The 26,211-nt window shown below is 46.3% G+C and overlaps 1 protein-coding gene across 1 annotated transcript; it reads left to right on the top strand.

Moving 5' to 3' along the window:
• Positions 1-926: 926 nt before the first annotated feature.
• Positions 927-25,498, top strand: SNX18 (sorting nexin 18; the record flags this gene model as incomplete). Its single annotated transcript, XM_079701860.1, has 2 exons — positions 927-2,550; positions 25,245-25,498. The coding sequence occupies 2 exons, from the start codon at positions 927-929 to the stop codon at positions 25,496-25,498; spliced, it is 1,878 nt and encodes a 625-aa protein (XP_079557986.1).
• Between the last annotated feature and the right edge of the window lie 713 nt (positions 25,499-26,211).

Here is a 26,211-nt window from a genome sequence, read left to right as displayed (position 1 = left end):
TCTTACAGATAGGTATTATCAGGAGGCCGACTGAACCCAGTAGCCTGGAGCGGAAGCTTAAGGTCTCATTCTTGTGTCTTAGGGAGGGGAAGGGACACATGCAAAACGCTAGCTCTCTCTGCACACTTCTTTTTAGTGTAAACTCTCCAGTGCCTCCTTCCCCACACCACCCTTAGCCTCTTAATTGGTCAAACACAGCGCCTTTCCTTACTTTGCTCTTGTCATTCTCCCTTTTTTGACCAAAAGCCTCCAGTGGGGCGAAGATGAAAGGGAGCTTCTCCGTCCGTCTACGGCCCCGACACAGGCATCCTGTCTCTCTTCTTAGCGCAACGCTAATATTCATTGAAAATCCTTTAACAGACGCATGGGTTAAGTCATTGTAGGAGTATTCAATGAGCGCTCAGAGTGCGAACGCTTATCAGCAATGCAAACATTTACTTACTTTCTAGGATACGTTTTTTAACTTAAAAGCCTTAAAAAATTCTCAGACAGTTCACTTCTGAATATAAACCTTCACCCGCAGCTCTCACTCCTGAGCCTCACTGCGCGTCACTGGCCACAAGGCGGCAGTGGCAGCTACGGAGTCGGACCCGGGGGCGGGCGCGGCGGATCGGCCATCGCTTGCTCTCGCCTGGCGCGCGGCTCTCGGCCGTGGATTAGCGTAGCTGGGGACGTGGGAGGCCGCGGGCCCCGCCCCCAACCGGCCGCGGCGGCCGCCCAGCGCGGCAGTCGGCGCTACAAGCGGAGCGGCGTGGAGGGCGCGGCGGGCGCGGCGGGCGCGACCGGCGGGCTGGGGCACAGGAGTGTGCGCCGCCTTCGGGGCTCCTCTCCGCGCGCCAGGGCGCGGGCACCACCGCGGCCCCCTCGGGCCGGCACCAGGCTCGGGGCGCCAGGAGTCGGGGGCAGCCCTCCGGGGCGCCGGGACCATGGCGCTGCGCGCCCGGGCGCTGTACGACTTCAGGTCGGAGAACCCGGGCGAGATCTCGCTGCGGGAGCACGAGGTGCTGAGCCTGTGCAGCGAGCAGGACATAGAGGGCTGGCTCGAGGGGATCAACAGCCGCGGGGACCGCGGCCTCTTCCCGGCCTCGTACGTGCAGGTGATCCGAGCCCCCGAGCCCGGCCCGGCGGGCGACGGCGGCCCGGGCGCCCCGGCCCGCTACGCCAACGTGCCACCCGGCGGTTTCGAGCCCCTGCCCGCCGTGCCGCCCGCCTCCTTCAAGCCGACGCCCGACGCCTTCCAGCCGCTGCTGCAACCGCAGCAGGCGCCGCCGCCGAGCACCTTCCAGCCGCCGGGCGCTGGCTTCTCGTATGGCGGGGGTGCCCTGCAGCCGTCGCCGCAGCAGCTCTACGGCGGCGGCTACCAAGCCAGCCAGGGAAGCGACGATGACTGGGACGACGAGTGGGACGACAGCTCCACGGTGGCTGACGAGCCTGGCGTGCTGGGCAGCGGCGCGTACCCGGACCTCGACGGCTCGTCGTCGGGGGGCGTCGGCGCTGCGGGCCGCTACCGCCTGTCTACGCGCACCGATTTGTCGCTGGGCTCCCGCGGCGGCTCGGCGCCCCCGCAGCACCACCCGTCGGGGGCCAAGAGCTCGGCCACCGTGAGCCGCAACCTCAACCGCTTCTCCACCTTCGTCAAGTCGGGCGGGGAGGCCTTCGTGCTGGGCGAGGCGTCGGGATTCGTGAAGGACGGGGACAAGCTGTGCGTGGTGCTGGGGCCCTACGGCCCCGAGTGGCAGGAGAACCCCTACCCCTTCCAGTGCACCATCGACGACCCCACCAAGCAGACCAAGTTTAAGGGCATGAAGAGCTACATCTCCTACAAGCTGGTGCCCACGCACACGCAGGTGCCAGTGCACCGGCGCTACAAGCACTTTGACTGGCTGTATGCGCGCCTGGCCGAGAAGTTTCCCGTCATCTCGGTGCCCCACCTGCCCGAGAAGCAGGCCACCGGCCGCTTCGAGGAGGACTTCATCTCCAAGCGCAGGAAGGGCCTGATCTGGTGGATGAACCACATGGCCAGCCACCCGGTGCTGGCGCAGTGCGACGTCTTCCAGCACTTCCTGACCTGCCCCAGCAGCACCGACGAGAAGGCCTGGAAACAGGGCAAGAGGAAGGCCGAGAAGGATGAGATGGTGGGCGCCAACTTCTTCCTGACCCTGAGCACACCCCCCGCCGCCGCCCTCGACCTGCAGGAGGTGGAGAGCAAGATCGACGGCTTCAAGTGCTTCACCAAGAAGATGGACGACAGCGCGCTGCAGCTCAACCACACGGCCAATGAATTCGCACGCAAGCAGGTGACGGGCTTCAAGAAGGAGTATCAGAAGGTGGGCCAGTCCTTCCGCGGCCTCAGCCAGGCCTTTGAGCTGGACCAGCAGGCCTTCTCAGCCGGCCTGAACCAGGCCATCGCCTTCACCGGAGATGCCTACGACGCCATCGGCGAGCTCTTCGCCGAGCAGCCCAGGCAGGATCTGGACCCCGTCATGGACCTGTTAGCGCTGTATCAGGGGCACCTGGCCAACTTCCCCGACATCATCCACGTTCAGAAAGGTAAAGCCTGGCCTTTAGAGCAGGTGGTGTGGAATGTGTTGTTCAGGCTGAAAGGGTGACTTTGACAGAACTACCATCGTCTGTTTCAGGTTAATATCCCACAGGTCGGGAATACAGCAGGGATGTGGACAGCCAAGCGGTGCCCTGAGCATAGGGCGGATTGTGGGCCGGTAGCTTCCTCCTTAAAATATTTGCGGACAGGGCGCCGGTACTCTTCAGAGGAGTTTCTGAGAGTACTTTTGATGACAGTGCTGTCATTTTAGAGTTTGAATAGTTGGGTAGTGAGCTTCTGGGATCTGTAATCTTGTGTCTAGGGTAGAATTAGAAGGGGACCCAAACCATGTTAGGCATCCATTTGGACACTGGCAGTGTCACTTAGTCGTGGGTTCCCGGAAGTGTGGAAATAAGGGGGGGAGAATGGATATCTGCAAATAAAGGTAAGTTCTGCTTTCACCCTGCACACCACTCAGTCACTGCGTTGGTAGACGTTAGGGTCAGTTCTCTGAGGTACTAGCTGGGGCAGCTTAGGAATTTCCTGCTCAGGCTTCTTGCTTGCAACCTTTGTAAAATGAGGTAAAAGACTCACTCTAATTTCAGGAAGTTTTAAGAAAATTAATCTCTTTAGGTTCGGTCATTTTGAGTTTGGAGTCTATTAACAGACTGAAATTAAGTATATTATTTAGGAGAATGATGCAGGGAAGCTATGTAGAATGTATAGAATCTCTGAGGATTGTGTCTGAGAGCAGTGTTTCTGGTATCCCAGTGAGTTAGCTGCCTAGCTGCCTGTCAGAGCTTGTTTTGTTAGTAGTTGTTAGAGTCCCTAACTATTGTTAAAGCACTGAGGTTTGCAGATTGTTTTTTTTACAGTCTGCAATAAATAAATTAGTAATTCCTGACTTAACGTTAGTCACTAACTTCTGATAGCATACCTTGAGGGAGAATGGGGAGGGGGTGGAGTTAGGGAGGCAGCCTTGCCTGTGAATGTCTTCTGTTCAGTGTGGAGAGGGAAGAGGGAGTCACCTAACTACCTTCCTGAGGTGGTGGAAACCTTGGGCCACCAGGCCTGGCCTTCAGTAATGAGATGCTCTCTGCCCTGCCATGTGGGCCAGTCCCTTTATGAACAGCCCTGATCTTTGACCTATTCTTCCTGGTATTCAACTAAAACTCGCCTCTCTTGATTCTCTTTCTGTTCCCTGGAACCACACAACATAAGTCTATTTCTCACCAACATGTCAGCCCTTCAGACCTCTGGGGACAGCAGCTTCCTTCCCCTCTGCTGCAGTCCTTCCCCTTCCAAGTATGTGACAGTCTTCTAACTTACCAAAGGGGGGTCCTTCAGACACGTTGATCTTGGCGTTGCCCCTGATCAAATGCACCCCAAACATCTGCAGTACTAGTTTTAGTAGAGACCAGTAACTTTCTTGGCAATTTACATTTTGTAAGTGCAGTGTAAGGTTGAATTAGCTATTTGAGCAGCCATATCACTTTTGACCTTCACTGAACCTGCATCTACATTCCTTATGCTTTTTTTTTGCATAAATTGCTGTGAGTCCTTGACGTTTTGGATGGTGCTGGTGCAACTGGCTCTTTGAGCCTTTAATGCAGGACCTTACGTTTAAATTCCATTGTGTTACATCAGTGCTGGACGCCTTTTTAACTGTTTCTGTAAGTTTATGCAAATTGTTGGTAAATAGTTGCAAGGGTGGAGCCAGGACAGACTCCTGCAGTCACACACGGGAGACCGGCTACTACAGGGTTTCATCCATCCATTCACTGGCTTTACTGTCATCAGACCACACACTGAGTCTTGTCAGGTGCTCTGCCGTTGAAATTATTTATTAGAAAAGGTGTGATGTTTGCTCTAAGGTCTATTTTGAGTTTATATGTAGCCTGTCAAACCGTGTACATAGTTTATTTTTTTAACCCTAGAACTAAAATTGTTTCCTGCTGGGATTTGAGAAACTTCCTTCATTAAAACCAGTACCATTTTTACGTTGTTTAAACAATTCAAGGGCACTAAACATAATCTTTAGAAACTTCAGAAAGAACACCAGTTGATGTTCAACGTAGTTTGTTGCTGGTGTAGCCTTGGCGTGTGACGTACAGGGAACCTGTGTCCCTAGATGACGTGTCTTTAGAATGTACTGCCATTTAAAGCTATAGTGTGCAGTACATAGGCTAAAAGCATTTGTTTACAGCCAGCGTTTATTAAGGATGCTAGTGCTGGCCATTTTTAGGAATGCAGATGAGCTTTAGCCAGGCTAAAGCTTTTTGAACATGTTCTGGATGTTCACGTGGTGGTAAAGAGCAGCTCAGACACCTCCCCCCACACGCCCTGTACACAGTTGCTGTTGGAATGAATCGCTCTTAGTCTGAGCACTTGGGGATTTTGTTTGCAAGTTGTTTTTTCCTCCAAGACCTCAAAATGTAATCATATCAGAGGCCTTACTGTGACTTTTGAGAGGAGAGCCAAAAAAAAAAAAAAAAAGTGAACATCTTTAAGCAGCGTATACAATCTTTTGTTGTAAGTATTTGGTCCAAAGTTTATATTTCAACTTGGGAGAAATTTAAAAATTCAAAATAGTTATTTCAAGTCTTAAGTCTTCATTGTTTACAGTAAGAGAAAAACAGTTTCACCACTTTTACATTTTACATGTTCTAATCATATATTAAGAGACCCACATTCAGTTGAGTCAGAAAATGATTAGAAAGTGCTTTTCAATTACTAAAGCAGTTAAGAAGGGGAGTTAGTTAGTTTTCTCCCCCCTTAATTCTGGGGGAAAGGACAGGAACAGTAGGCTCCTCTGAGCCTTTTTCCTATCCAGGAGACTGCTGCCATCAGCCAACTTTCCTAGCGTTCTGAACCTGTGCTGTTCCATGCTGGGTCTGCAAGCCACGTGGGACTATTTAAGTTAGTTAAAATAAAGTTCAGTTCCTTAGTCACACTAGCTATATTTCAAGTGTTTTATATAGCTAGCGGCTACCATATTGGACAACAGAGGTGAGGAATGTTTCCATCCCCGCTGCAGGTTCTAATTGGAGAGCGTCGAGCTGTACCCATTGGGCATAGTTTAACTGTCAGTCCTGTCATAAGTTTCCCCGGCAAATTGATGATCTTTTCACATACTTTCCAGATAGTTTGCTTTTTTCTTGGTCATTGCCTTTCGATATAGGCTTAGGCGATAAAAAGTGGGAGGGGAAACAGGTCCTGCTAGATCCCTCTACAGAACTTCCCAGGCACTCAACCAGTGAGTAATATTTCTGCAGTGTGAGGACGTCCACCTGCTTCGCAGCCTGCCTTCATGTCCCATTAAGAAAATGCAACTGGTCTCAGGATGGACATCTGAGGCTGGTGAGGAACCCGCTCCAGAAAGAGGGTGGAAAACTCAAATACTCTCAAATGTGGTGGACTGGGATTTTCTGACTCTAGTTAGTACCGAAACCATCGCTTAAACTTAATAATGGTTTTAGTATAAGTACTTTCTGCAACAGTGAAGAGAGCCTTGTGTTTCCTTCAGCAAAAAGGGAATGGTTAGAATCCTGATTTTTTTCATCAACTGATGAAGTCTTAGATAAACAGACCTATTTCGGTGAATGGAGTTGAGTGTGGAAGAAGGCAGTTTGCTGTAGTTTGAAGTACAGTAGGTGGAATTCAGAACCTGTTTGAATTTTCTTCATGTTTTGCTTTGTCTTCACAGGAGTCCCTTAAGTTCTTTTGTTCATGGGCAGTTCATTGATCGTGGACTAACCAGTCTACGCAGGTCTTATCAGTGAGCTTTGTAACCCAGTGGTCTTGATTGTCTTTCCTTGAAATGGCAGCCTTTTATCCTTTCCCTCTTTATCGCCCCTGCCTGCAGTGTGCCTTTATACTGCCGACCTTGCTGAGTTTGGGGTGGTACATAGAATATATTTCACCATCAGTTTCCTAGCATATTCAGTTCTGTTTCCAAAGATACGATTAACCTCTAATATTTAATGAAGCTTAATCTGAATGGCAGCGAGTTGTGGTGGTTTAAAAGCTTTAGGCTTATCTCTTGGGGAATATTGCAAAAGGGAAAGGCTGTAACATTAGATGATGAGAAATATTGGTTTCATCTTTGTTTATGAATCTGGACTAGATAGCCAGAGGGAGTCCTTTCAAGGGAAATTGTATTCCAGAGAAAAGGTGTAAAATCCTGTAAGAGTGATTGGTTGGTAAAATGTAGTCTCAGTGTGTGAAGCGAGGATGCAGAACTAGATAAATACAGAAGGCAGCCCCGTTTCCTGTACTTGTAAATTCAACATGCAGGCAGGGTCTACTTCACGGCCCTCTGTAAACGTTCCACATGGAGCCTTCTTTTGAACAGAAAACAGCCCCGGGACCTCAGGAATGGTACACCAGTAGTGGGCCTATCAGTCTTGTGGGGTAGAATTTCACCATTGTGCTTCCTTTCAGCACAGGGAGGGTCGGTCTTATGTCCCTCAGACATTAATTAAAGATAGCCGGCGTCCCGGCAGGGCACACGAGGTGAGGCTGGGCCACCGTGAGCCCTTCCCTCTCTGCTCCCCTTTCTCCTGTAGCTAAAAATAGCCCTGAGAGGGTGGTGCCAGGAATACAGAGAAAAGGTCTAAAACGCGGGCTGTTTACAAGCTCATCCTTATTTTGAAACCTCGGCTAGAAACCGAGGTCATTCATCTTTTTTGCTTTAGCCCCGTCTTAACTGCACCCGTTTCTCCTCTCCCCTCTTTCCATCCCCAGCTATTTTTTAAGGAAACTTCAGTTCCAGGCCTTAATCTTTGGCCCAACTGTATTTTCTTAGTGAAGATGAGGTTACCTTTAGGACTTTTGTTATAGATGACTGAATTCCTTGGTTAAAATGTCAGCATGGGGCTTCCGTGGTGGCGCAGTGGTTGAGAGTCCGCCTTCCAATGAAGGGGACGCGGGTTTGTGCCCCGGTCCGGGAGGATCCCACATGCCGCAGAGCGGCTGGGCCCGTGAGCCATGGCTGCTGAGCCTGCGTGTCCGGAGCCTGTGCTCCGCAGCGGGAGAGGCCACAACAGTGAGGGGCCCACGTACCGCAAAAAAAAAAAAAAATGTCAGCATGACTGGCCACCAACAGTCTTGGTCATGGTCTAGGTGGGGATACTGCTCACGTCACCCTGTCATTGGTTTCTCTGACTTCTTTTTTGAGCCACGAAGCCCTCGTGAGAATCACACCAGGAAGCCCAGTCTGTTAGGCTGGTCACCACAGAGCCCAAAGGAGGCGGGGACCCACACTCCCACCCACAGTCTTCTGAGGACTCTTGGACTCAGCTGGACTTTCCTCTTTATTCAGAAGTATCCTCCTCACAGGCTCCTGTCTGGTCATCTTTGGATTTCCAAAGACTGTGTGGAACCCAAACAACCAATACAAACATGACACTTTTCTTAAACTACATTCCCTCTTTTCAGGCTGAATAAACATCTGTTGTATTGTCTCTCAAAGTGTTTTAAAACCAAAGTGTAATATCAAGTTAGATTTGATTTGCCATCAATTTATGATGATCTCACACACACACACACACACACACACACACACAGCTCAGCACAATAATGCTTAGCTCTGTTTAGAGAGACTGTGCCCGGAAGACCTGTACTGTCTGTCATCCTGCGTTTACAGAGCACAGACTCGATTCGTGTCTGCAGGAGGGACAGACAGGACTCTGATCCTCATGAAGTTTGTTTGTTTGTTTTAAATTTTATTTCTTGGCCGCGCCAAGCAGCATGCTGGAGCTTAGTTCCCTGACCAGGGATCGAACCTGTGTCCCCTGCAGTGGAAGCACGGAGTCTTAACCACTGGACCACCAGGAAGTCCCCTCATGGAGTTTTTTGACTAGTGGCAGAGAAGCTGTGTGCCAGGTTGCTGAGAGCCCCCAGGGCTACACAGAGGAGACGGGGCTGGCCCAGGTCTGACAGGGAGCTGAGTCGGCTCTAGAGCCCCACAGGCAGAGTCTCACCACTGTGGGCCAGCCTGGCATCTGGGCGACCAGTGTGTGATGTGAGGGGAGCTTTGGGAAAGCTGTTCTAACCTCTGTAAGCCTTGTTTTCGCATTGACAAAGTGGGAACACTTCCTCATAAGGTTATCATGAGGATCAAATGTTATGGTTCTTAGTAGCTGCTCACTTAAATGCTTTATTTTTGCAAAGTAAAATGGTACCTTTAAAATGGCAATTCCAGGGATCTTATCTTCCCTCCTGGTGGCCTTTTACCACCAGAATTGCAGGCAAAAGGATGAAATGCCACGGGGGCATTGGTATAGCAGTTGAGCGTTGTATTTTAACTCAGCTGTCCTGTATTGCACACCAGAAGAAATGGTAACAGAGGAATAAATGACAGTGTTAGTGGGGTCACCAGTTTGCTGTCGCCAGTCCCTCTCCTCCTCCAAATTACTGTGGCCTTGCACAAAGCACTGGCATTTCTGAGCTTCAGTTCCCTCATCTGTAAATGTGAGGTTCATGATTTTCTAGGTATCGTTTTGTTGGTTGACTTTAATAGCATCGTTCCTGCATTGAAAATAAAATACTCCTAAGTATATGATGAACATTTCGACGTTGTTTCAGGCTAGTTTCAGTAGCATTCTATTTGCTTACGTGACTGTGTAATCTAGGAGTGTGAAAATCCTTTATCAGTTGACGTGAAGAAGAGTAATGCACGTTTAGTTTGGATCAGCAAACATGCATGCAGGGCTTGCCCTGCCAGGTGCTGCGGATGTGAAAGTGATGACTACCTGGCCTCTTGCCTGCGGGCGAGAGCTCCCAGGTGTTCCGAAGCTGAGGCGAGCTGGGTGCTGGAGCAGCTTCCCTCCGACCCCAATGAGGTTGTAATTAATAGGGCCACCAAAGAGAGAAGGTGTGACGGGCTTTTTCCCTCCTACAAACTGTACGTCACTTTGAGTTCTAAGTACTGTCTCCTCTCCGGAAGTAGAACCAGTCTTGCATTGTTGGTCTTGGATTTGTAGCTTGGTTAAACTTCAGTGTGGACGAGTTTTAGTCCACGTCATTTCTGCTCCTTTTCTTAGAACTTTACACCTCTTACTGTGATGTGACTTTTCTCTTCTGATAAAGAAATTTTATGTGTTATTGAGCGGGTAGGGAGACAGTGGTTACGGAGGGGAGCTTAACATCATTTGATGTATTCATGGGATCCTCTGAAAGATAAACCTGATTTTATTTAACAAATATTTAAGTGCCCATCGTAGGTCAGGCACTGTAAAGATGCTAGGGTTTCATCAGTAGTCAAAACAAAGGTCACTGCCCTTGTGGCGCTTACATTCTAGCAGGGTGGAGCCACAAGGGAAAACACACAGTCAGTAATTATAATGTACGTCAAAGGATGATATGTGTTAGGGGAAAAAATTAAAGTGGAACGGTTCAAGTGGGGATGGGGAGGCAGGAGGCAGAATGACAGGGGTGATGGTTGAGGCCTCCCCCAGAAGGTGAGATTTCAGCCGAGGCCTGGAGGACGTGAGGGAGTTAACCAAGCAGGTATGGGGCAGAGCTTCTCAGGCAGAACATACAGCTAGAGCCAAGGCGTTGGCATGGGTGTGTGCTGGCCAGGCAGGAGGAGGCCAGGTACTTGGAGCTAAGAGGGTCTGAGTAGGAGATGAGGTCCCGGAAGGTTCGGCTTATAGCGCTTTAGAGGTCATTGTCAGGATTTGGAGTGAAAGCTCAAGTGAGAAGGGAGCCATTGCAGGTTTTGAGCGAAGGAATGATGTACCAGTAGACCTTGGAAGAGACCTAGTCCAGTTGGTGTGTTGAGAGTAGAATGGGGAGCGGGGAGGGGGTCAAAGGTAGGAGCAGGGAGCCAATCATCTCACAATCCAGGTGAGAGATGATGAGACAGTGAGGAGGGGTCCCACTGGAGGTATGTTTTGGAGATAGAATCTGCAGGTTTTCCTAAGGGATCAGATGTGGCACCTGAGAGGAAGAGGAGTCATCAAGGGTGACTCTGGTTTTTGGCTTCACCAACACTAAGAATGGAGTTTCCGTCAGCTGAGATGAGGAAGGCCGTGAGTGGCACAGAGGTGGGGATGGGCCGTCAGGACCTGAGTGTAATGCTTTGAGACTGACAGGCTGCTGTGTTCTGTTCCACATCTCCCCCACCCAACACATGCACAGTCAAGCCTCAGGTCGAGTCCTCTTCCTTGGAGTATCCCAGCCCTTTTCCAAGTCACCATCGCTGATGGAACGCTGACTGGTGTGCCAGAGACTATACATTGCTTGGTTAGCGTGTGGGGATCAGAGTTTTTACGTTCCTCTAGTATGAAGTTCCACCGTTTTGTGCATGCATAGTAAGTACTTAATGAATGCTTGTTGAATTAATGAAGTAGTCACTCCCGTAAGTATTTTTTTGGTTGATTTTGAAATAGATTTCTTCTGTGACTGATAGAATGTTTTGTTTTTCAGTTCATATGATGATGGATAACAGGGTTTAAAAGTGTACAGGAAATAAAGATAGGATCTGGATATGGTTTATGGGTGAAGTCATTAACATGTGAGCAATTTAAAAGTCTTAGACTTAAGTATCTACAAAACGACTTTCCAAAATTCATTGAGACGGCAGGGAGGAAGTTTGAAAATGCTTTATGTGCCAGAAAAATTAATATTACGTACCTCAGGTTTCACTTTATATTGATTCCTGGTGTTTAAAGTTGTATATCATACACTTCTTTCCTCTTCGGTAAGCCTTCATGATAATACTTTTACTGGGGTCCCTTTTGCTTCATTCGAAGCATATGATCCAGAGTGAGTGCAGTCACCTTGTTGAGTGACTTGGATGCACAAAGCACTGAGCGTGGGTGTTGAGCAGGAGGTACTTGCCCTCAGGGAAGATGCAGTTCCATGAGGGAGGGAGGATGTGTGTGCAGGAAATTGAAGTAGGAGGTAGATCTGACTTAGTGCCTGTATAATAAGAGTGCATGGGGCTCCAGAGGATGGAGAGTTGCTGTCATTTGTGTTAGAGGTTTGGGTGGTAGCACTGGTTTTCCCTTTGAAAGATAATTGTATTTTGACTTTTGGAGGAACATTGATGGGAGGTGCATGGATGATCTTGGGAATGCTTTCGGATAGCTTTGCCAAGCATATGAAAGCTGATACGCTGCAAGCCCAGGGCTCAGGTCAGTGAGGGAGGCTGATAGGGTGAGCTAGCTGTCACTGTACAGCGTGACTCATGCAGTCGTGGGCACGTGCCATGGTGTGACGTAGGACAGAGGAGGCAGGCATGGTTAGCTATGCAGAGTGAACGGGAGAGTTCGGGGTGGCTTCTCCCAGTCTCAGTCTAAGAAGAGTTTTGAAAAGCAGTTGGAAGTTGGCCTGGTAGGCAGAGCAGGGAAGGGCATTCTGGGCAGAGGGAACCATATGTACAAAAATTAGGGATTAAATTCTGGGTGCCTCGCACAGTCAGCCTTGGAGTGGTTGCAGCTAGCTGTACATGGGCCCCACCCTGGATCTGTTGAATCTGAATGTCAGGAATGTGTGGCCCAGACATTGATGTTCTTAAGAAAGGTCCTCACGTGATTTTGATGTGCTGCTGGAGGTGGTGGGGGGAGCATCATGGAAGACCAGACGAGGGTATTGATGTGGTCGGGCCTGCACTTTAGATGCACAGGTCCTGGAGACAGGTGTGAAGGGTGGCTCAGGGTGGGGCAAGATGGGGGGTTCTTGCAGTGAGTCAGGCAAGACATGGTGCAGTCCTAAACTGAGGCAGTGTCTGTGGGAGTGGGGAGGAGGAGACAGAAGGGGCTGTTTGCCAACAGGACTCAGGCAAGGGACAGGAAGGAGTGTAAAATGACCTGCACACTAGGGCCTGTGGAGCCATCAGTGGAGATGCTTGGAGATGGAGCAGGGGTCTGCAGACTACAGCCTGCGGGTCCAACCCACCCAGGTGCCTGTTTGTGTATAGCACTTGAGCGAAGGATGCTTTTTACATTTTTTAAAGGTTCCATTTTTAATGGTTATATAGGCCTCGGTTTTGCCTCATCTTGCAAAACATCAAATATTTACTATCTGACCCTTAAAGAAAACGTTTGCTGACCCTTGACTTGGAGGCCCAGCAGGTTAGGGAGCTGGTGAATGTGTAGCTGTGGCCGCCAGTTTTGGCTGTTTGCTATGTGAGCAGCAGCATTGCAGGCAGTCACATCCATTGTGTCTCATTCTGTTCAGGAGTGGGTATAGCAGCAGGGTGGTAGTGCGCCTGGACACACAACTGCATGGGGCTGAGTTCCCACCAGCACCTCCTCTCAGCCTCCGTTTCTTTGGGTGGACCATGGAATAACCACTTGCTATGGCAAATGTCTTTAAGCATTAACTATTAGCTGTTGTATTCGTTTGCCAGGACTGCTGAAACAAGTTACCACAAACCGGGTGGCTTAAAAAAGGTAGAAATTTATTCTCTCACACACAGTTCTGGAGTCTAGAAGTCCAAAATGAAGGTGTCGGCAGGGCCACACTGCCTCCAAAGGCTCTAGGGGAGGCTCCTTCCAGCTTCTGGTGGTTGCCGGCACTCCTTGCTGTTCTTGGCTCCAGTCTGCCTCCGTCTTCACCTGGCGGTTTCCCTGTGTGTCCCTTTGTCTCCTTTCCTTTTAAGGATGCTACCTAATCACGTTGGATTTAGGGCCCATCCTAACGCAGTACAGCCTTACCTAAGCTAATTACATGTGCAAAGACCCTGTTTCCAAATAAGATCACAGTCACAGTGTCCAGGTGGATGTGAATGTTGTTGGGGTGGGGTGGGGCGTAGATACTATTGAACCCAGCACAGCTGTTAACTCCCCCGCTGGGTACCTGTGGGAGCTCAGGATCGGGGACGTAAAGTGATTTCCAGGATCACACAGCTAATAAGGAGACAGCATTTGAGTTCACTTTTTGCCTTGACCTGGGTCAGTACTCTTTATGCTACAGTAAGTAGTACGTCTGCTAGAAAATTGAGTTTTATCCTGTAGGCAGTCAACAGCCACTAAAGGTTTGAGACTGAAGAGCGACATCGGAATTGTGATAAAAGTAGGGAACATACTTTGGGGGCTTTCTGTGTGCCAGGCATGATGTTTCACATTTTATATGCATTATATCCATTTAAACCTCATGGGAGATTTTGAGGTATATTCTCTCTTTATCCCCACTTGGCAGACAGGAAGTGAGCCACAGAAACCTAACTGTGAGCTCTTGGAGGCATCCCTCACTGAGTGCAGCCTGGTCCCCAAGAAGCTGCTCCTGTGGGCTGAGTACAGGCCGGCAGAGGCTTATTAGTAGACCAGGCTCGAGGCGGGCTTTGAAGTTTTCCGTTTGGGTGACAGAAAGTAGTGATGCCAGGAATAGAAATAGGCAGGTTAGGAAAAGGAGAAGGATTAGAGGGAAAGAGAAGGAATGGGGCTGAAGGGAGTCTTAGAAATCCTATTTTCTGGGTTTTTTAAAAATTATACTTAGTTATATTGACATCTGTGATTTTCACAAAAGCCCACCTATTGCCTGCAGCAAGACATCTTTAAAAACTAGTAAATGTCAACATGGGTAATCTATAAGTTTTCATGCTTTTTGAGTTGTATTTCATGTCTGTCTGAAAATGATATATTTCTAGCTGCTTTGTTTTGGCTTCAGCTGGTTATTTACAACTAGTTCGGGAAGTCCAGATGTGGCCAGAGTAAAGACTCGGAGCCAGTGGAAACCTGGTCCCTGCCAGTGTCAGGAAGCAGGAAAACCCCAGGGTCAAGAGTGTTCCTAAGTTTACAACAGCTGATTTAGAAATTGTCTCCAAATCTTAGTGATTATAAAGCCATGTGAAGTTCCAGTCATAAGGGCCACAGCAGACAGCACTAAGGAAAGCGATTAATGCTGGGCTGGCTGCTCACCACTAGTCCCACCATGACTTAAATGGCAGTTGGTTAACACCAGGGTTTACAATTACAATTCTAAAGTTAAAAACTAGACATTATTTGAGAAGAATACTAGAAAGAAAGATTCTTTGAAAATATTACTCTAACTGTAGTACGAACTGCAGCCCTCTCAGAAGCAGTCGTGGCAATCAAGGATCCTGGCTTTGGGCGGGTAGCTCACATCTCCCTGGTTTCCATTCTAAAGGGCCGGTGCCACCTCACTCTCTTCCTGCCCCATATAGAGGGGCCTATCTGTTTAGCAGCTTCTATTAGATTTATTTTAGCTTGGGCCTCCCTTTATCTTCCTGGAAAAAAAAGAAACTAAGGTTTACCTTTGGTTAAAGGTAGTTTCCAAAGTTCACTTTTCTCTTAGGTACAGGTATGTTTTGTTGTATGTCAAAGGTCGTTTCAATTCAAAGTGCTGGCAGCTTGCGAACATATCTAATGCCGCTTTATTTGTACAGACCAATATTCATGCATGTATATCAGGAAACAAAAGAATTGGGAAATTAGGAGCTATGAACAATGGGCCTGAGTCGTCAACTGTATTCTCTGAATTTAAACCATTATATGGATTCTGTTTTATAACATCAGTTGTTTTTTCAAGTTTTACTGTATGTTCATGATTATCAAGGATATTCTTTCTACCTTATATTATTATGATTTTGTGGGTATAAAATCTTTAAGAAAAAAATGATACATGCTTTTCCTATTCTCAGATTTTAAAGTCTTTATCTGCATCTGCTTGGACATAGGCAAATCAACATTTTCACCATTGTATCCAGACGCTGCTGAAATAAAGACACTTTTACAGAATTCTCTTGAATCTATCACCCTAGTATCTTTATCACAGATTTAATATTCGGTATCAGCTGAAACATAAGAACGTTTATTATATGTAAAATTTCCTAGCGATGAACAGCCTATTTTACCAAATGAGCCACAGGAGATATAATCATGTGATTTCCCTCTTCATTTTTGGAACAAGGTGAGCTGTGTGAATGTACGTACATAGTGAGTAAAAGTAATCAAATGTTTTAAGATGTGGTACACTCAAGTGAACGCTTTCATTCATACTAAATGCCATTCTGCCCTTCCACTTCTGGTGATTGCTGAATGAAGCTATAAGGACTGCTTAATTAGGATATAATAAGGCTTTTACCTAGAACAAACAACTTCTTCTTGTACCTTCAGGACCAAACCAAGCTTAGAGGCTTGAGTTCTTCAAATGATTAATTTTTTCATTATCAAGCAACCAGGTTTTTGTTGTTATTGCTTTTTGCAATTTATTATCCTTGTCCCGAGACCCTCTTCCCTCCTTTTAAAATGACTCAAAAGTTCTCTTTGTGAATTGAAAGTGAATTTTAAATTAATTATATCTTTGCATTTTGATAGTTCTTGGCTCTAAGGACACTTAATCCCTTCAAAAAATTGCCGTCACTGTCTTGAGTTCAGTAGTACTATTCGTGCCCTCCAGAGTTTATTAATGTGGTCCCAGTCTGGAGCCCACTTAGTAGGATGTGATTCAGGAATAGAATTTTGAGGGCCTGGAGGCAGGTCAGGAGTTGCTTATCCCTGAGATGAGGCTTCTGGAGGGCTTGGCGTGGCGTACTGTGTACCGGAGCTGGTCCATGGGGCTTTGAGATCTCAGGGAGGAGGCAGCCCCCGTCGGGCAGGTACCGGGAACTGCTCGGGCTGGGAAGTTGGGCAGCCCAGGTTCATGTGCAGCTGACACCTCATAAAGTTGCTTACCTTGTCTAAGTTTCCTGGCCACCTCTGAGAGAAGAAAACGAGACCCCGCGAGGTGCAGACCACAGCTTTTGCATAGAGCAGGTGCTCACGTGGGACTGTTTTGCGTGGATGGACGGCCGTCCTGTCTCTGTTACGTAATGTCAGCCTTTGTTTTTTGAGCCGTTTTACTCAAAAAAAAAAAAAAATCAAAAAGTAAATATTGGAGCAGAGAGGGGAAGGAGGAGTCAACAAGTGGGTGGGTGGAGACCAAAAAGGAGGAAGGGAAGGGGAGGGGAAAGAGTTAATGGGGAGTTAGCAGGGACCCAGAGGGGTGGGTACCAGTGATGAGAGGATAAGAGCAAAGTAGGCCACGTTGACCAAATTAGCATTCTCTTTCAACATTTTACGCATACGAGGGAATGAAGAAAAACAGGTCTAGTCCAGTCTCTGGCAACTTCTGCGCTGCTGTCCCTGTGCCCTTCAGCCTGTCTCCCGTTCTGTCCCTCACGCCAAAGTCTGGGTTTTCTGGGGCAGGGCCCTGGGAAGACAGAAAATCTAGTTAATGTTTCTGGCACATTCATGATTTCAGAATTAAATAAAATGCTTGCTTTTTTTTTTTTTTTTAAGGGAGAAAATGCAGCTTTTTGGATCCCTGTTGCTTAGTGACTGGGCCTTTTGTATAATTGGTCTGAGGAGGGACAAAGCATACCGAGAATAAGAGATTTGGTTGAAGAAAGGAAGGCAAAGTTCAGGTGCAGAAACTGGTGGGTTGGGAGCGTTTGGAGCAGCCAGCAAGCCCTGGGGGGCCCGAGGGAGGTGGAGGAGAGGCCTTAAACCAGGGAAACTGAAAGGAAGCTGGACAACTTCTTCAGCTGAATTTAGGGCCTCCCTGGTTAAAATACCTGAGGCACTGCAGTGGTTTTTTGCCCCCATCTAGTTTTGCTGGGTCAGAAGTTGCCAGGAGAGTGCTTTCTCTCTGCAAATCACAAGCAAAGATACAGCAGAGTTTAATGTAGTGTGACTGTATTTGCTAATGTGCTTTAGTTCAGCTGGTAGTGGGTTCTTAAAATGTGCTAATTGACTAGATGACACCAGAGCTTCACTGCTCTCATTTTAGAAAAACCAAAATGGCAATAAAATGCTTCCTAAACAGTTTTACTGATGTACATAATTTAATGGCATGCTGTGTAAATAACGTGATGCTTTTGAAAATGGTGCTGGGACTTCCCTGGTGGTGCAGTGGTTAAGAATCCGCCTGCCAATGCAGGGGACGCGGGTTCGAGCCCTGGTCCGGGAAGATCCCACATGCCGTGGAGCAACTAAGCCCGTGCACCACAACTACTGAGCCTGCACTCTAGAGCCCGCGAGCCACAACTACTGAAGCCTGCGCGCCTAAAGTCCTTGCTCCACAACAAGAGAGGCCACTGCAATGAGAAGCCCGCGCGCCACAACGAAGAGTAGCGCCCGCTCGCTGCAACTAGAGAAAGCCTGTGCGCGGCAACGAAGACCCAACGCAGCCAATCAATCAATCAATCAATAAATTTTAAAAAAGAAAGAAAGAAAAAATGGTGCTGACTTCCTGGATTGTAATTAATCTATAAAATAAGTTTGTTTGAGTTTGAGCCCTTTAAGGTTATAATATTAATGAACTTTGTCATATGATTGATTTCTTTATGTTTTTATGTTCACCACAAACGTGTAATATTCCTCTGAAATTGAGTGCATGCGGATTAGGAAGCAGGATGCTCGTTCCAGCCTGAGCATGCTTTAAAACTGTGCTCACATTGTAAGATACCAAGCAGATGGTAGGAGAGGGCTGGGAGTGAATTTAGGACATGAGTTCTGCTGGGTTTGGTGATGGTGACGCAGGCAAAGTGCCTTTCTCTGAGACTGGGCAATTACGATAAGTATAAAGATGAACCTGTTAGGAATTTTGCATGTACAGAGTCAGCTAAGAATGCCAAAGGAGTCTGGGAGATTTTGTTAATAGCAGGTCCCAAAGCAAAGTTGAAATACGGGTTTAGTTTTCCTTTTACCTCTCCAGACGTGGAAAAGGAAGGACCCTTTTCAGCAGAGTGGAGCAGAGACCCTGCCTGGTATGTTAAGTGGGAAGTGGCAGGGCTGGCAGGCAGGTAGGAAGGGTGGGTTCTGTGCCAGGAATTAGCTGTGGGACTTTGGACAAGTCACTTAGCCTCTTGTTAGAGAGACTGAGAAAACTGTACCAAAAACTCATCTAAAGCCCTTATTGTGCATTTAAAAAAAAATCTGGGACCCACCTCTGCCCTTCTCACTGAGGAATCAGCTCTCCCGGCTTCCCCAGTGGGTGCCTTACCAGGACGGAGTGATGGATGAGAAGGAAGTCCTCAGGGTTCCTGCTCCACCCTTTGGAATAAAGGCTTAGGGTGATCAGTTCCTGGGTGAACCTTCTATCCTGTGGAGAAATTTAAATAATTTGTCCAACTGATTTAATAATTAGGTTGAGTGCTCAGCTGAAGGTTCCCTCTCAGCCTGTAAGCCTTTTTAAGAGGGGCTGTCTCTGTGTTCCTTTCTGCCACCCTCTGAGGAAGAAACACCTGAAATGTGTCCAGCTCAGCCCGGTGTCCTGAATGGGAGCTGGGTTGCTTTTGCCTGTTTGGGAGCAAAGTCATGGGTGCGGTGGAAATATATTGCCCCACTTTCATTAATACTTTTTCCCGTACCTCAAATACACTTTAAGAGTTTATTTTCAGTTGTGTAACTTAGGGAGGCTGCACCATTTTTCATTTGTTACCTTCTTGTTATTTTGTCTTATTGTTTTTTTTTAAATGAAGAATGTAATACTGCTCTGTGTTGTCAGCCCCTTCTTATTTAATGTCAGAATTTAATACTTGCCTCCACCATTTTCTTTTCATAGTAAAATCTTACTTTGCCCATATATTATTCCATATAATGTCTGTCTTTTAGCCTGAGAGACAGTTTTACAGTTATGTACTTAGGTTCCCATTCTAAAATGTGTTTCCCTCTGATCTCTCCTATTTTTAATTTTCTTTCATTTTTTTAAAACATCTTTATTGGAGTATAATTGCTTTACAATGGTGTGTTAGTTTCTGCTCTATAACAAAGTGAATCAGCTATACATACACATATATCCCCATATCCCCTCCCTCTTGCATGTCCCTCCCACCCTTCCTATCCCACCCCTCTAGGTGGACACAAAGCACGGAGCTGATCTCCCTGTGCTATGCGGCTACTTCCCACTAGCTATGGGTTTGACATTAATTTTCTTTCATTTTAAAACCACTGCCCTACCCATGAGTGTTAATGGGGACTTCTGTTTAGTACAACAACAACTACTTTTCACCTTAGGCTTTATTTTATCATTTCTCTCCCTTAATTCTTTGATTTTACTTTTCTGTTATGAAGGCAAGTTAGCAATGTGATGTTTATGAGAGGAGAGGCCTGGCAAGGGATAGGTACCTTCTAAATTAGCCACAAAAAAGTACAGGTTTTGAAAACCCTTGCCTGTTTTTTTATTGATTGCATGATAAAAATGTGTGTTCCCTTTGCTTTTTAGATTCTGGGCCATGGTTTTAGCTTTTATTTACACTCCTCTTGGGTTTGGTAAAAAATGCAGTACGGCTGAGAGAATACTTAAAAATATGCTGTAATGCTTTGTTACAACTCTACAGCTGGTTACACTGTACCTCTGCAGTTGTTTCTTAAGCTACAAATTAATTTTTTAAGCTATCCTAGAAGTAGCAAGTCTGTAGTGATCTAACTCTGCTCCAGTAGTTTTCTTTCTCCAACTCTCACTCCTTAGAAGCTAAACCTGATTGAAAATGTGGCTATCTCTGCCTTCCTTGTGATACTTAATATTTTAAGTATGACAATATGTGACGCGTAGAAGTGTGTACAGATAATTCCCAGTTTGAGAATCGGCAAACTGCGAGAACACGCCATTTGTGACCAAACCCAAGTGCTAGTTCTATTACTAAACTATTTTTCTTACATCTAACCAATGTTTGTAATATAATTTCTATTGGAAAAGTATGTACCCACTTGGATCTTGAGAGAACCCAGAATTTAGAAATGCAGTGGGTAGAAGGGGGGTAAGAGGGAAGCTTCAGGGAGACTCCAGAAAGTACTGGATTGGCCAAAAAGTTCGTTTGGGTTTTTCCTTAAGATGTTACGGAAAACCCGAGTGAACTTTTTGCCTAACCCAATGGTTCTGTTTGTCAGTCCCCAAGTGTTTAAACACCCATGCTATTTGTTCAGATGGATAGCTTGAGCTGTTTAAAGGATGCCACTTTCTTTTTTTCCTGTTCACTCTCAGACAGTAAACCAGTTAATTAACTTCCATAATTAGCTTACTGAATGACTTGACTTTATCTTTCTCATAAGAAAGCAAACACACTAAGCCCTTAGTGTTTGTTAAAATGTATAGGAAGAACTAACCAGAGGATTGTAAGGTGAATATTTAAAAGCAAAATGGTTTTCTTCTTAAAGGAAATACATTTTTAAACTTTGAATAATACTTTACAAAAGATAACTTTCTTTTTGGGGGGTTTGGTGTTGAAGGTCTTTGGGGCTGTCATCCTGAACTTTAACAGCCAGCTGCTTAGAGAAGAACTGGACTGCTGTCTCAACTCAGGAACTCTTATGATTTTTCAAAAAGTATATTGCTGGGACTTCCCTGGTGATGCAGTGGTTAAGAATCCGCCTGCCAATGCAGGGGACACGGGTTCGAGCCCTGGTCCAGGAAGATCTTACATGCCACGGAGCAACTAAGCCCGTGCGCCACAACTACCGAGCCTGCGCTCTAGAGCCCATGCGCCACAACTACTGAGCCCGTGTGCCACAACTACTGAGCCCATGCGCCTAGAGCCCATGCTCCGCAACAAGAGAAGCCACTGCAATGAGAAGACCGCGCACCGCAATGAAGAGTAGCCCCTGCTCGCCACAACTAGAGAAATCCTGCGCGCAGCAACAAAGACCCAGTGCAGCCCCCCCACAAAAAAAGTATACTGCTATCAGCCTGTTTTATTGTTAATCATTTTTCTTCTGAAGGTGGATCTGGGGGAAAATCAGTTTAGCTACATTTTAGTTAAAAGAGGTTGTTGCTGTTGTTGTTTTAAAACTTGCCCTAAATTCGTGGGTCCCGTCTTGTGGAGACATGATCTTCCTTGATTACACCTAGCACTCACTCTTCTACCAGAGTTTGTACATTCATAGAATGCTGTTTGATACACATGCTACCTTGTATAGATTTTTAATGGTTTCAGGCATGTAAATCTTGTCACATCAAAAAATAGTCCCTAAAATAGGAAGTATGTCTCTTTTTAAAAAACATATCTTATATCTCCTCCTATTTCCTTGCTACTTGCAATCCTGATGCATTATGCTAATGGATTTGAATTGCATTAAGTGCGTTAAACCAAAATTCCAAGTAAAATTGGCCTTTGGGTGCTTCCTCTCAGTGTTCTTTTCTGTCCTTCCTGGTTTGCAAAATAAAGTAATTTTTTGCTGGGATGTCCAACTGCACTAGAGCAAACAAAGGCAAAGCCCATCCAGGGGTTGTATGTTACTATTTTTGGTGGTAGTTCTTAATTTATATAATTTTCCAGTAGAATCTAAGTCGGGAGGGGGGCAGGGGGAGAGAGGCCCCCCTCCCCTATGTAAGTCTGAGCTTACATTTTCAAAATAATGAAATATGTGCTGCTTTTTCGATGTTTTGTTTTGTGGCATCCTAATCATATGCTACAAAGATAAGAAAATCAGACATCTTATAAATATTAAAATCAGACATCTTATAAATACTAAAAGGCTTTGCAGGTACAATTAGTGAATTGAATGAGGTTTGTAAGATTCCAGAGGGAAATTTTCAAAACCTATATGGTTTATTTTACATACTCACAAGGTCTTCTGACTTGCATGTCAGAATAAAAGTCCGGGACCTGCAAGGAAGGTGGGAAGGGAGAAGGGCAGGGCGGGAGCCCCAGCTCTGGGGCAGGGGGTGGGGAGGCCTGGGGTCAAGGGGAGGAGAGGGGATAGCTGATCCTCGGTGGCCCAGCCCTTATCCCCTGCACCCTGCTCACCAGCGCCCACCTTGCTTTTTTGCCTATTCAGGCTCCAGTTTCTTTTCTGAATATTTGTAGTGTTTGCTTTGAAGTCACTGTACACTCAGATCCCATCTCCTCTGCCCCTTACTGGGTTACCGCTGACTTTGAGACTCAAAGAGGTTGGGTGGCTTTCTCAGTTCCCTTGTCATAAAATATCAGTAATGTCTGTTGCAAAGTAGCAGCAGGGTTAGAGTTGGTACACGGAAAGTGCCTCGCCTATATTGTGACTATTTTTGGCCGCTACCATTTACTGTTATCTACGCCTGTTCCCTGCCTCTCCCCACTCCTCCCCGCTTTGTCCACAGCACTGCCTGGCATGTAGCAGGCCCTCCGCGCATTTTCCCTTGTGACAGAATCACGTTATCTTGGAGAAAGCCATATTCAGCTCCTATGCAGAATTCTGTGCTTTGTGGTCCTGTTTCACCTCGTGTCATGGTTGTGTGCCTGTCCTCAGTGTGCTTTGCGAGGTGATTTCCTCGAGCGCTTCCGGAGGGTGGGGACTTGAACATTTCTTGTGAGTCCCCCCGTGTGCCAGCTCTGTGCTCTACACGTTAGACCCTCCATAAATGTTGGTAAACAAGCTGAGATTCTAGCCCCAGAGCCCAACTGTTTGGGGCTCTGTGTTATTTAGTAAATAAACTTATAGTTGGGAGAAAAGTAAGTCTTAAATTCTCGGCTCCTTTAGTATGTACACTCAGAAAGCTTAAAGGTGTCAAATGCCAAAAGGCCTTCAGACCTTGCAAGATTTAATCTACTTGTACTGTGTCCAGGAGTTTTGAAAATGTATGCCAATGTGATTCAAGTTGTGAAAACTTTAGTCCTGTTCATTTGTAAGTTGGTTTTATGGATGCACGTCTGCAGTCTGCCGTTCTGTGTAATAGAATGTCATTTCTGAGAATATGGCGATCTCATCTGGAGTCTGACAAGCTGCAGGTTCATTGACATTGGCACAACTCAGGGCCAGGTTTCCGAGCTCCTCTGTGCTGGACTCTAGTAACTAGAACAAGTAATACCTGCAGCATATTCGCAGGACAGGCCACAGCTGCTGCACAGCTGCCCGGGGGTCTGTGGGGGCAGGGCGCCGGCGCCTGTCCTCTGTGTTCACACGGTGGGCCCGGCACCTTGGCCCCGAATCACATGAACAGTCAGAGCTCCTGAGACTTGGCTCTCTTGACTTCTTGTTCTCACTCTCAACCATTTGAAACATAAATTTCATATTCTCAGCCATCTTTTTGAAATATTTTTCTTTTCTTTTTTAGTTTTCTGTCTCATGCTTTCCTGGTCTCTTCAACTTCGATTTTTACATATAAACTGGGACAGGACACTTGTACAAATATAATGAACATAAGTTTGCTACAAAAAATTATTTTCTCTCTCTGAGGGGGAGCGCTCTTTCTCTGTTTAGTATTGAGACCACAAGCAGGCAGGTTTCACTGCTTCCCGAGTCCCGTCTGCCATGAGGAAAATGTTAACAGGGCTGTATTTTCAGGGCGATGGCTTCTTAGGGGAATGGGTCAGGGGTCTTCCTGTAGCTCTGCTAACACGAACGGCATCTCCGCCGTGTGGTCACAGGGGAAGCAGAGTATTCTCTCTGCTCCAGGCCTCTCCTGCTTTTCAGGTAAAGATCTTCTTTAGAATAAATAAATGAAAATATACATACATACATATGTAGCTATAACATTTGTTGTCGGTGGGTTTTAATTTCTTGGGTCTTTGAGCTGTGCCAAAAAAAAAAAAAAGACGCTGTTTAGGCTCTAAGCGTTGTATTTAATACTAGGTTTACTCTATATTATTTTGTAGATTTGAAGAAATTTAGATATAGGGCTTTTCCCCTGTATATTTCACCATCAGCTAAAACTGAACATTTCCACAACAAAGTTGTTCAGCTTCCCCACTGCCTTCTAAACAGGCTACCTTTCCCCGCTGTAGCATCACCATGTCCGCAGACCACCAAGCCAGGTGTCCTAGACGTTTCTCTCTGTCATCATGGTTTAGTAGAATGGGTGCCACGTGGAGTCAGGTAATCTGGATTCTTGAGCTGGCTGTGCTCAAGTGATCTGAGCTTTATCACTTTTACGAACCCATGAATAGTCTTTATTTTTCCTACCCCCTAAGCATCCTCAGCCTTTTGTGTTTTCATATGACTATGCTTCTAGGGGAGGGTCTGCCCTCATATGGCACCTGCCACAGAGACCGTCCTCTTCCCTCCTCCTGGCACACACCCTCTGGTGACATTTCTTGACTGGAGGCTATGACACCCTCTGGCTTCATTCCCAGATCATCACTAGGGCAGACTCAAAACTCACCGATCTTTACAGCTCCTAAAGAAAAGGAGGCGAGGGACTTCCCTGGCAGTCCAGTGGTTAGGACTCTGAGCTTCCAGTGCAGCTCAGAGCATGGGTTTGATCCCTGGTTGGAGAACTAAGATCCCGCATGCCACGTGGCCAAAAAAAACAAAGAAAAGAAAGAAAAGGAGGCAAATTTTTTACTTTACAGGGCCATTATGCTGCAGGTATGGGTCTCCTGATAGAATGTGGAGTCAAAACCAGGCATGCATGCAGTATTCTCCCCTTTATAAATGTCTCTCTTAATATATGCGTATATAATGGTGCCACACCTTTTCTCTTAAGAATGTTAAAACTGCAGAGTTGCTTAGTTTGTCTTTTTAGGGACAATTCCTTGCAGTTTGATATCTGTCGTTTATAGTTTCTCTGCCTGCAAGAGATGAAACATGCTGTAGCTACTTGGTCAATGGCAAAAGCTGGTTTTGATAAGTGAAGTTGCAGCAATGGAGGTGTTTTCAGAAACTTTACCAGATTTCTTCTTTTTTAATAAGTGATTATAGTCAACCCTTTAAACGCCAAAGGACTTTAAAATAGTTCAGGCAAGTATTTATAATGCCCAGCATTCTGTTTACTATGTAGCTGTACCACTGGGATACATACATATTTTTTAATTAATTTTTTTTTTTAACTACAGGAGCTCTTACCAAAGTAAAGGAGAGTAGGCGACACGTGGAAGAAGGGAAGATGGAGGTCCAGAAGGCTGATGGCATTCAGGATCGCTGTAACACTATTTCTTTTGCCACTTTGGCAGAAATTCACCACTTCCATCAAATTCGAGTAAGAGACTTTAAATCACAGATGCAGCATTTCTTACAACAACAAATAATATTTTTCCAAAAAGTGACGCAGAAGTTGGAAGAGGCTCTTCACAAATATGATAGTGTTTAATGACTGGAGGTTGGATTATGGACTTTTTTTTCAGTTCAAGGATAATTTCTACAGCAGAATAAAAACTGCTATCAAAGAGCTATTGCCAACTGTCAGCAGTGGTACAAGGATGGTTTTGTGTTCAACTGAAACTCGGCTGAATATATAATTATGTAGGAAAGAAGCAGTTAATATGGTTATATAATAGAAACAGTACCACACATTGTAACTAAATTATACTATGTATGCCTACACTACCATTGTAACTTTTGGAATAATGATTATACTCTTTGCCTTATTGCTTTTTGAAGTATGGGTATTTTAGTGCATACTTTGTAGACCTCAAAACCCATGAAGGGTCTCAAAGAAGCTGGCTGGATAAAAGCCTGCTGTGGATGCCTTTTTACTCTCACAGATTGGGATTACCTAAATTCAACTTATTCTCTGTTTACAAACTCCAACTAGAGCAGCTATGCGACTTTGTGCCTTTAGACTCTTGGTTTTTTCATTTCTCCACCCGCCCACCCCCTTTTTAAAGTAACCACAACTTTCTGACTGAAAGAGTGAAAGGCCAGTGCACATAATGACAAACTGCCGGGAACCTCCTCTTGATGCTGGGGGTGGGGTGGGAGGATCAGCTGTCATCAGTTTGCCCAGCAAGTTTTGTCTCCTGATACCTGCTGGTGAGCCCAGTGGAGGGACACGCATGCTCATCTTTGGATGTGGTGTCTGTT

The sequence above is a fragment of the Hyperoodon ampullatus genome (assembly GCF_949752795.1).
Source record: "Hyperoodon ampullatus genome assembly, chromosome: 4".
NCBI lineage: Eukaryota > Metazoa > Chordata > Mammalia > Artiodactyla > Ziphiidae > Hyperoodon > Hyperoodon ampullatus.
Note: the sequence above shows the minus strand (reverse complement) of the source record. Positions and strands in the feature narration are given on the sequence as shown.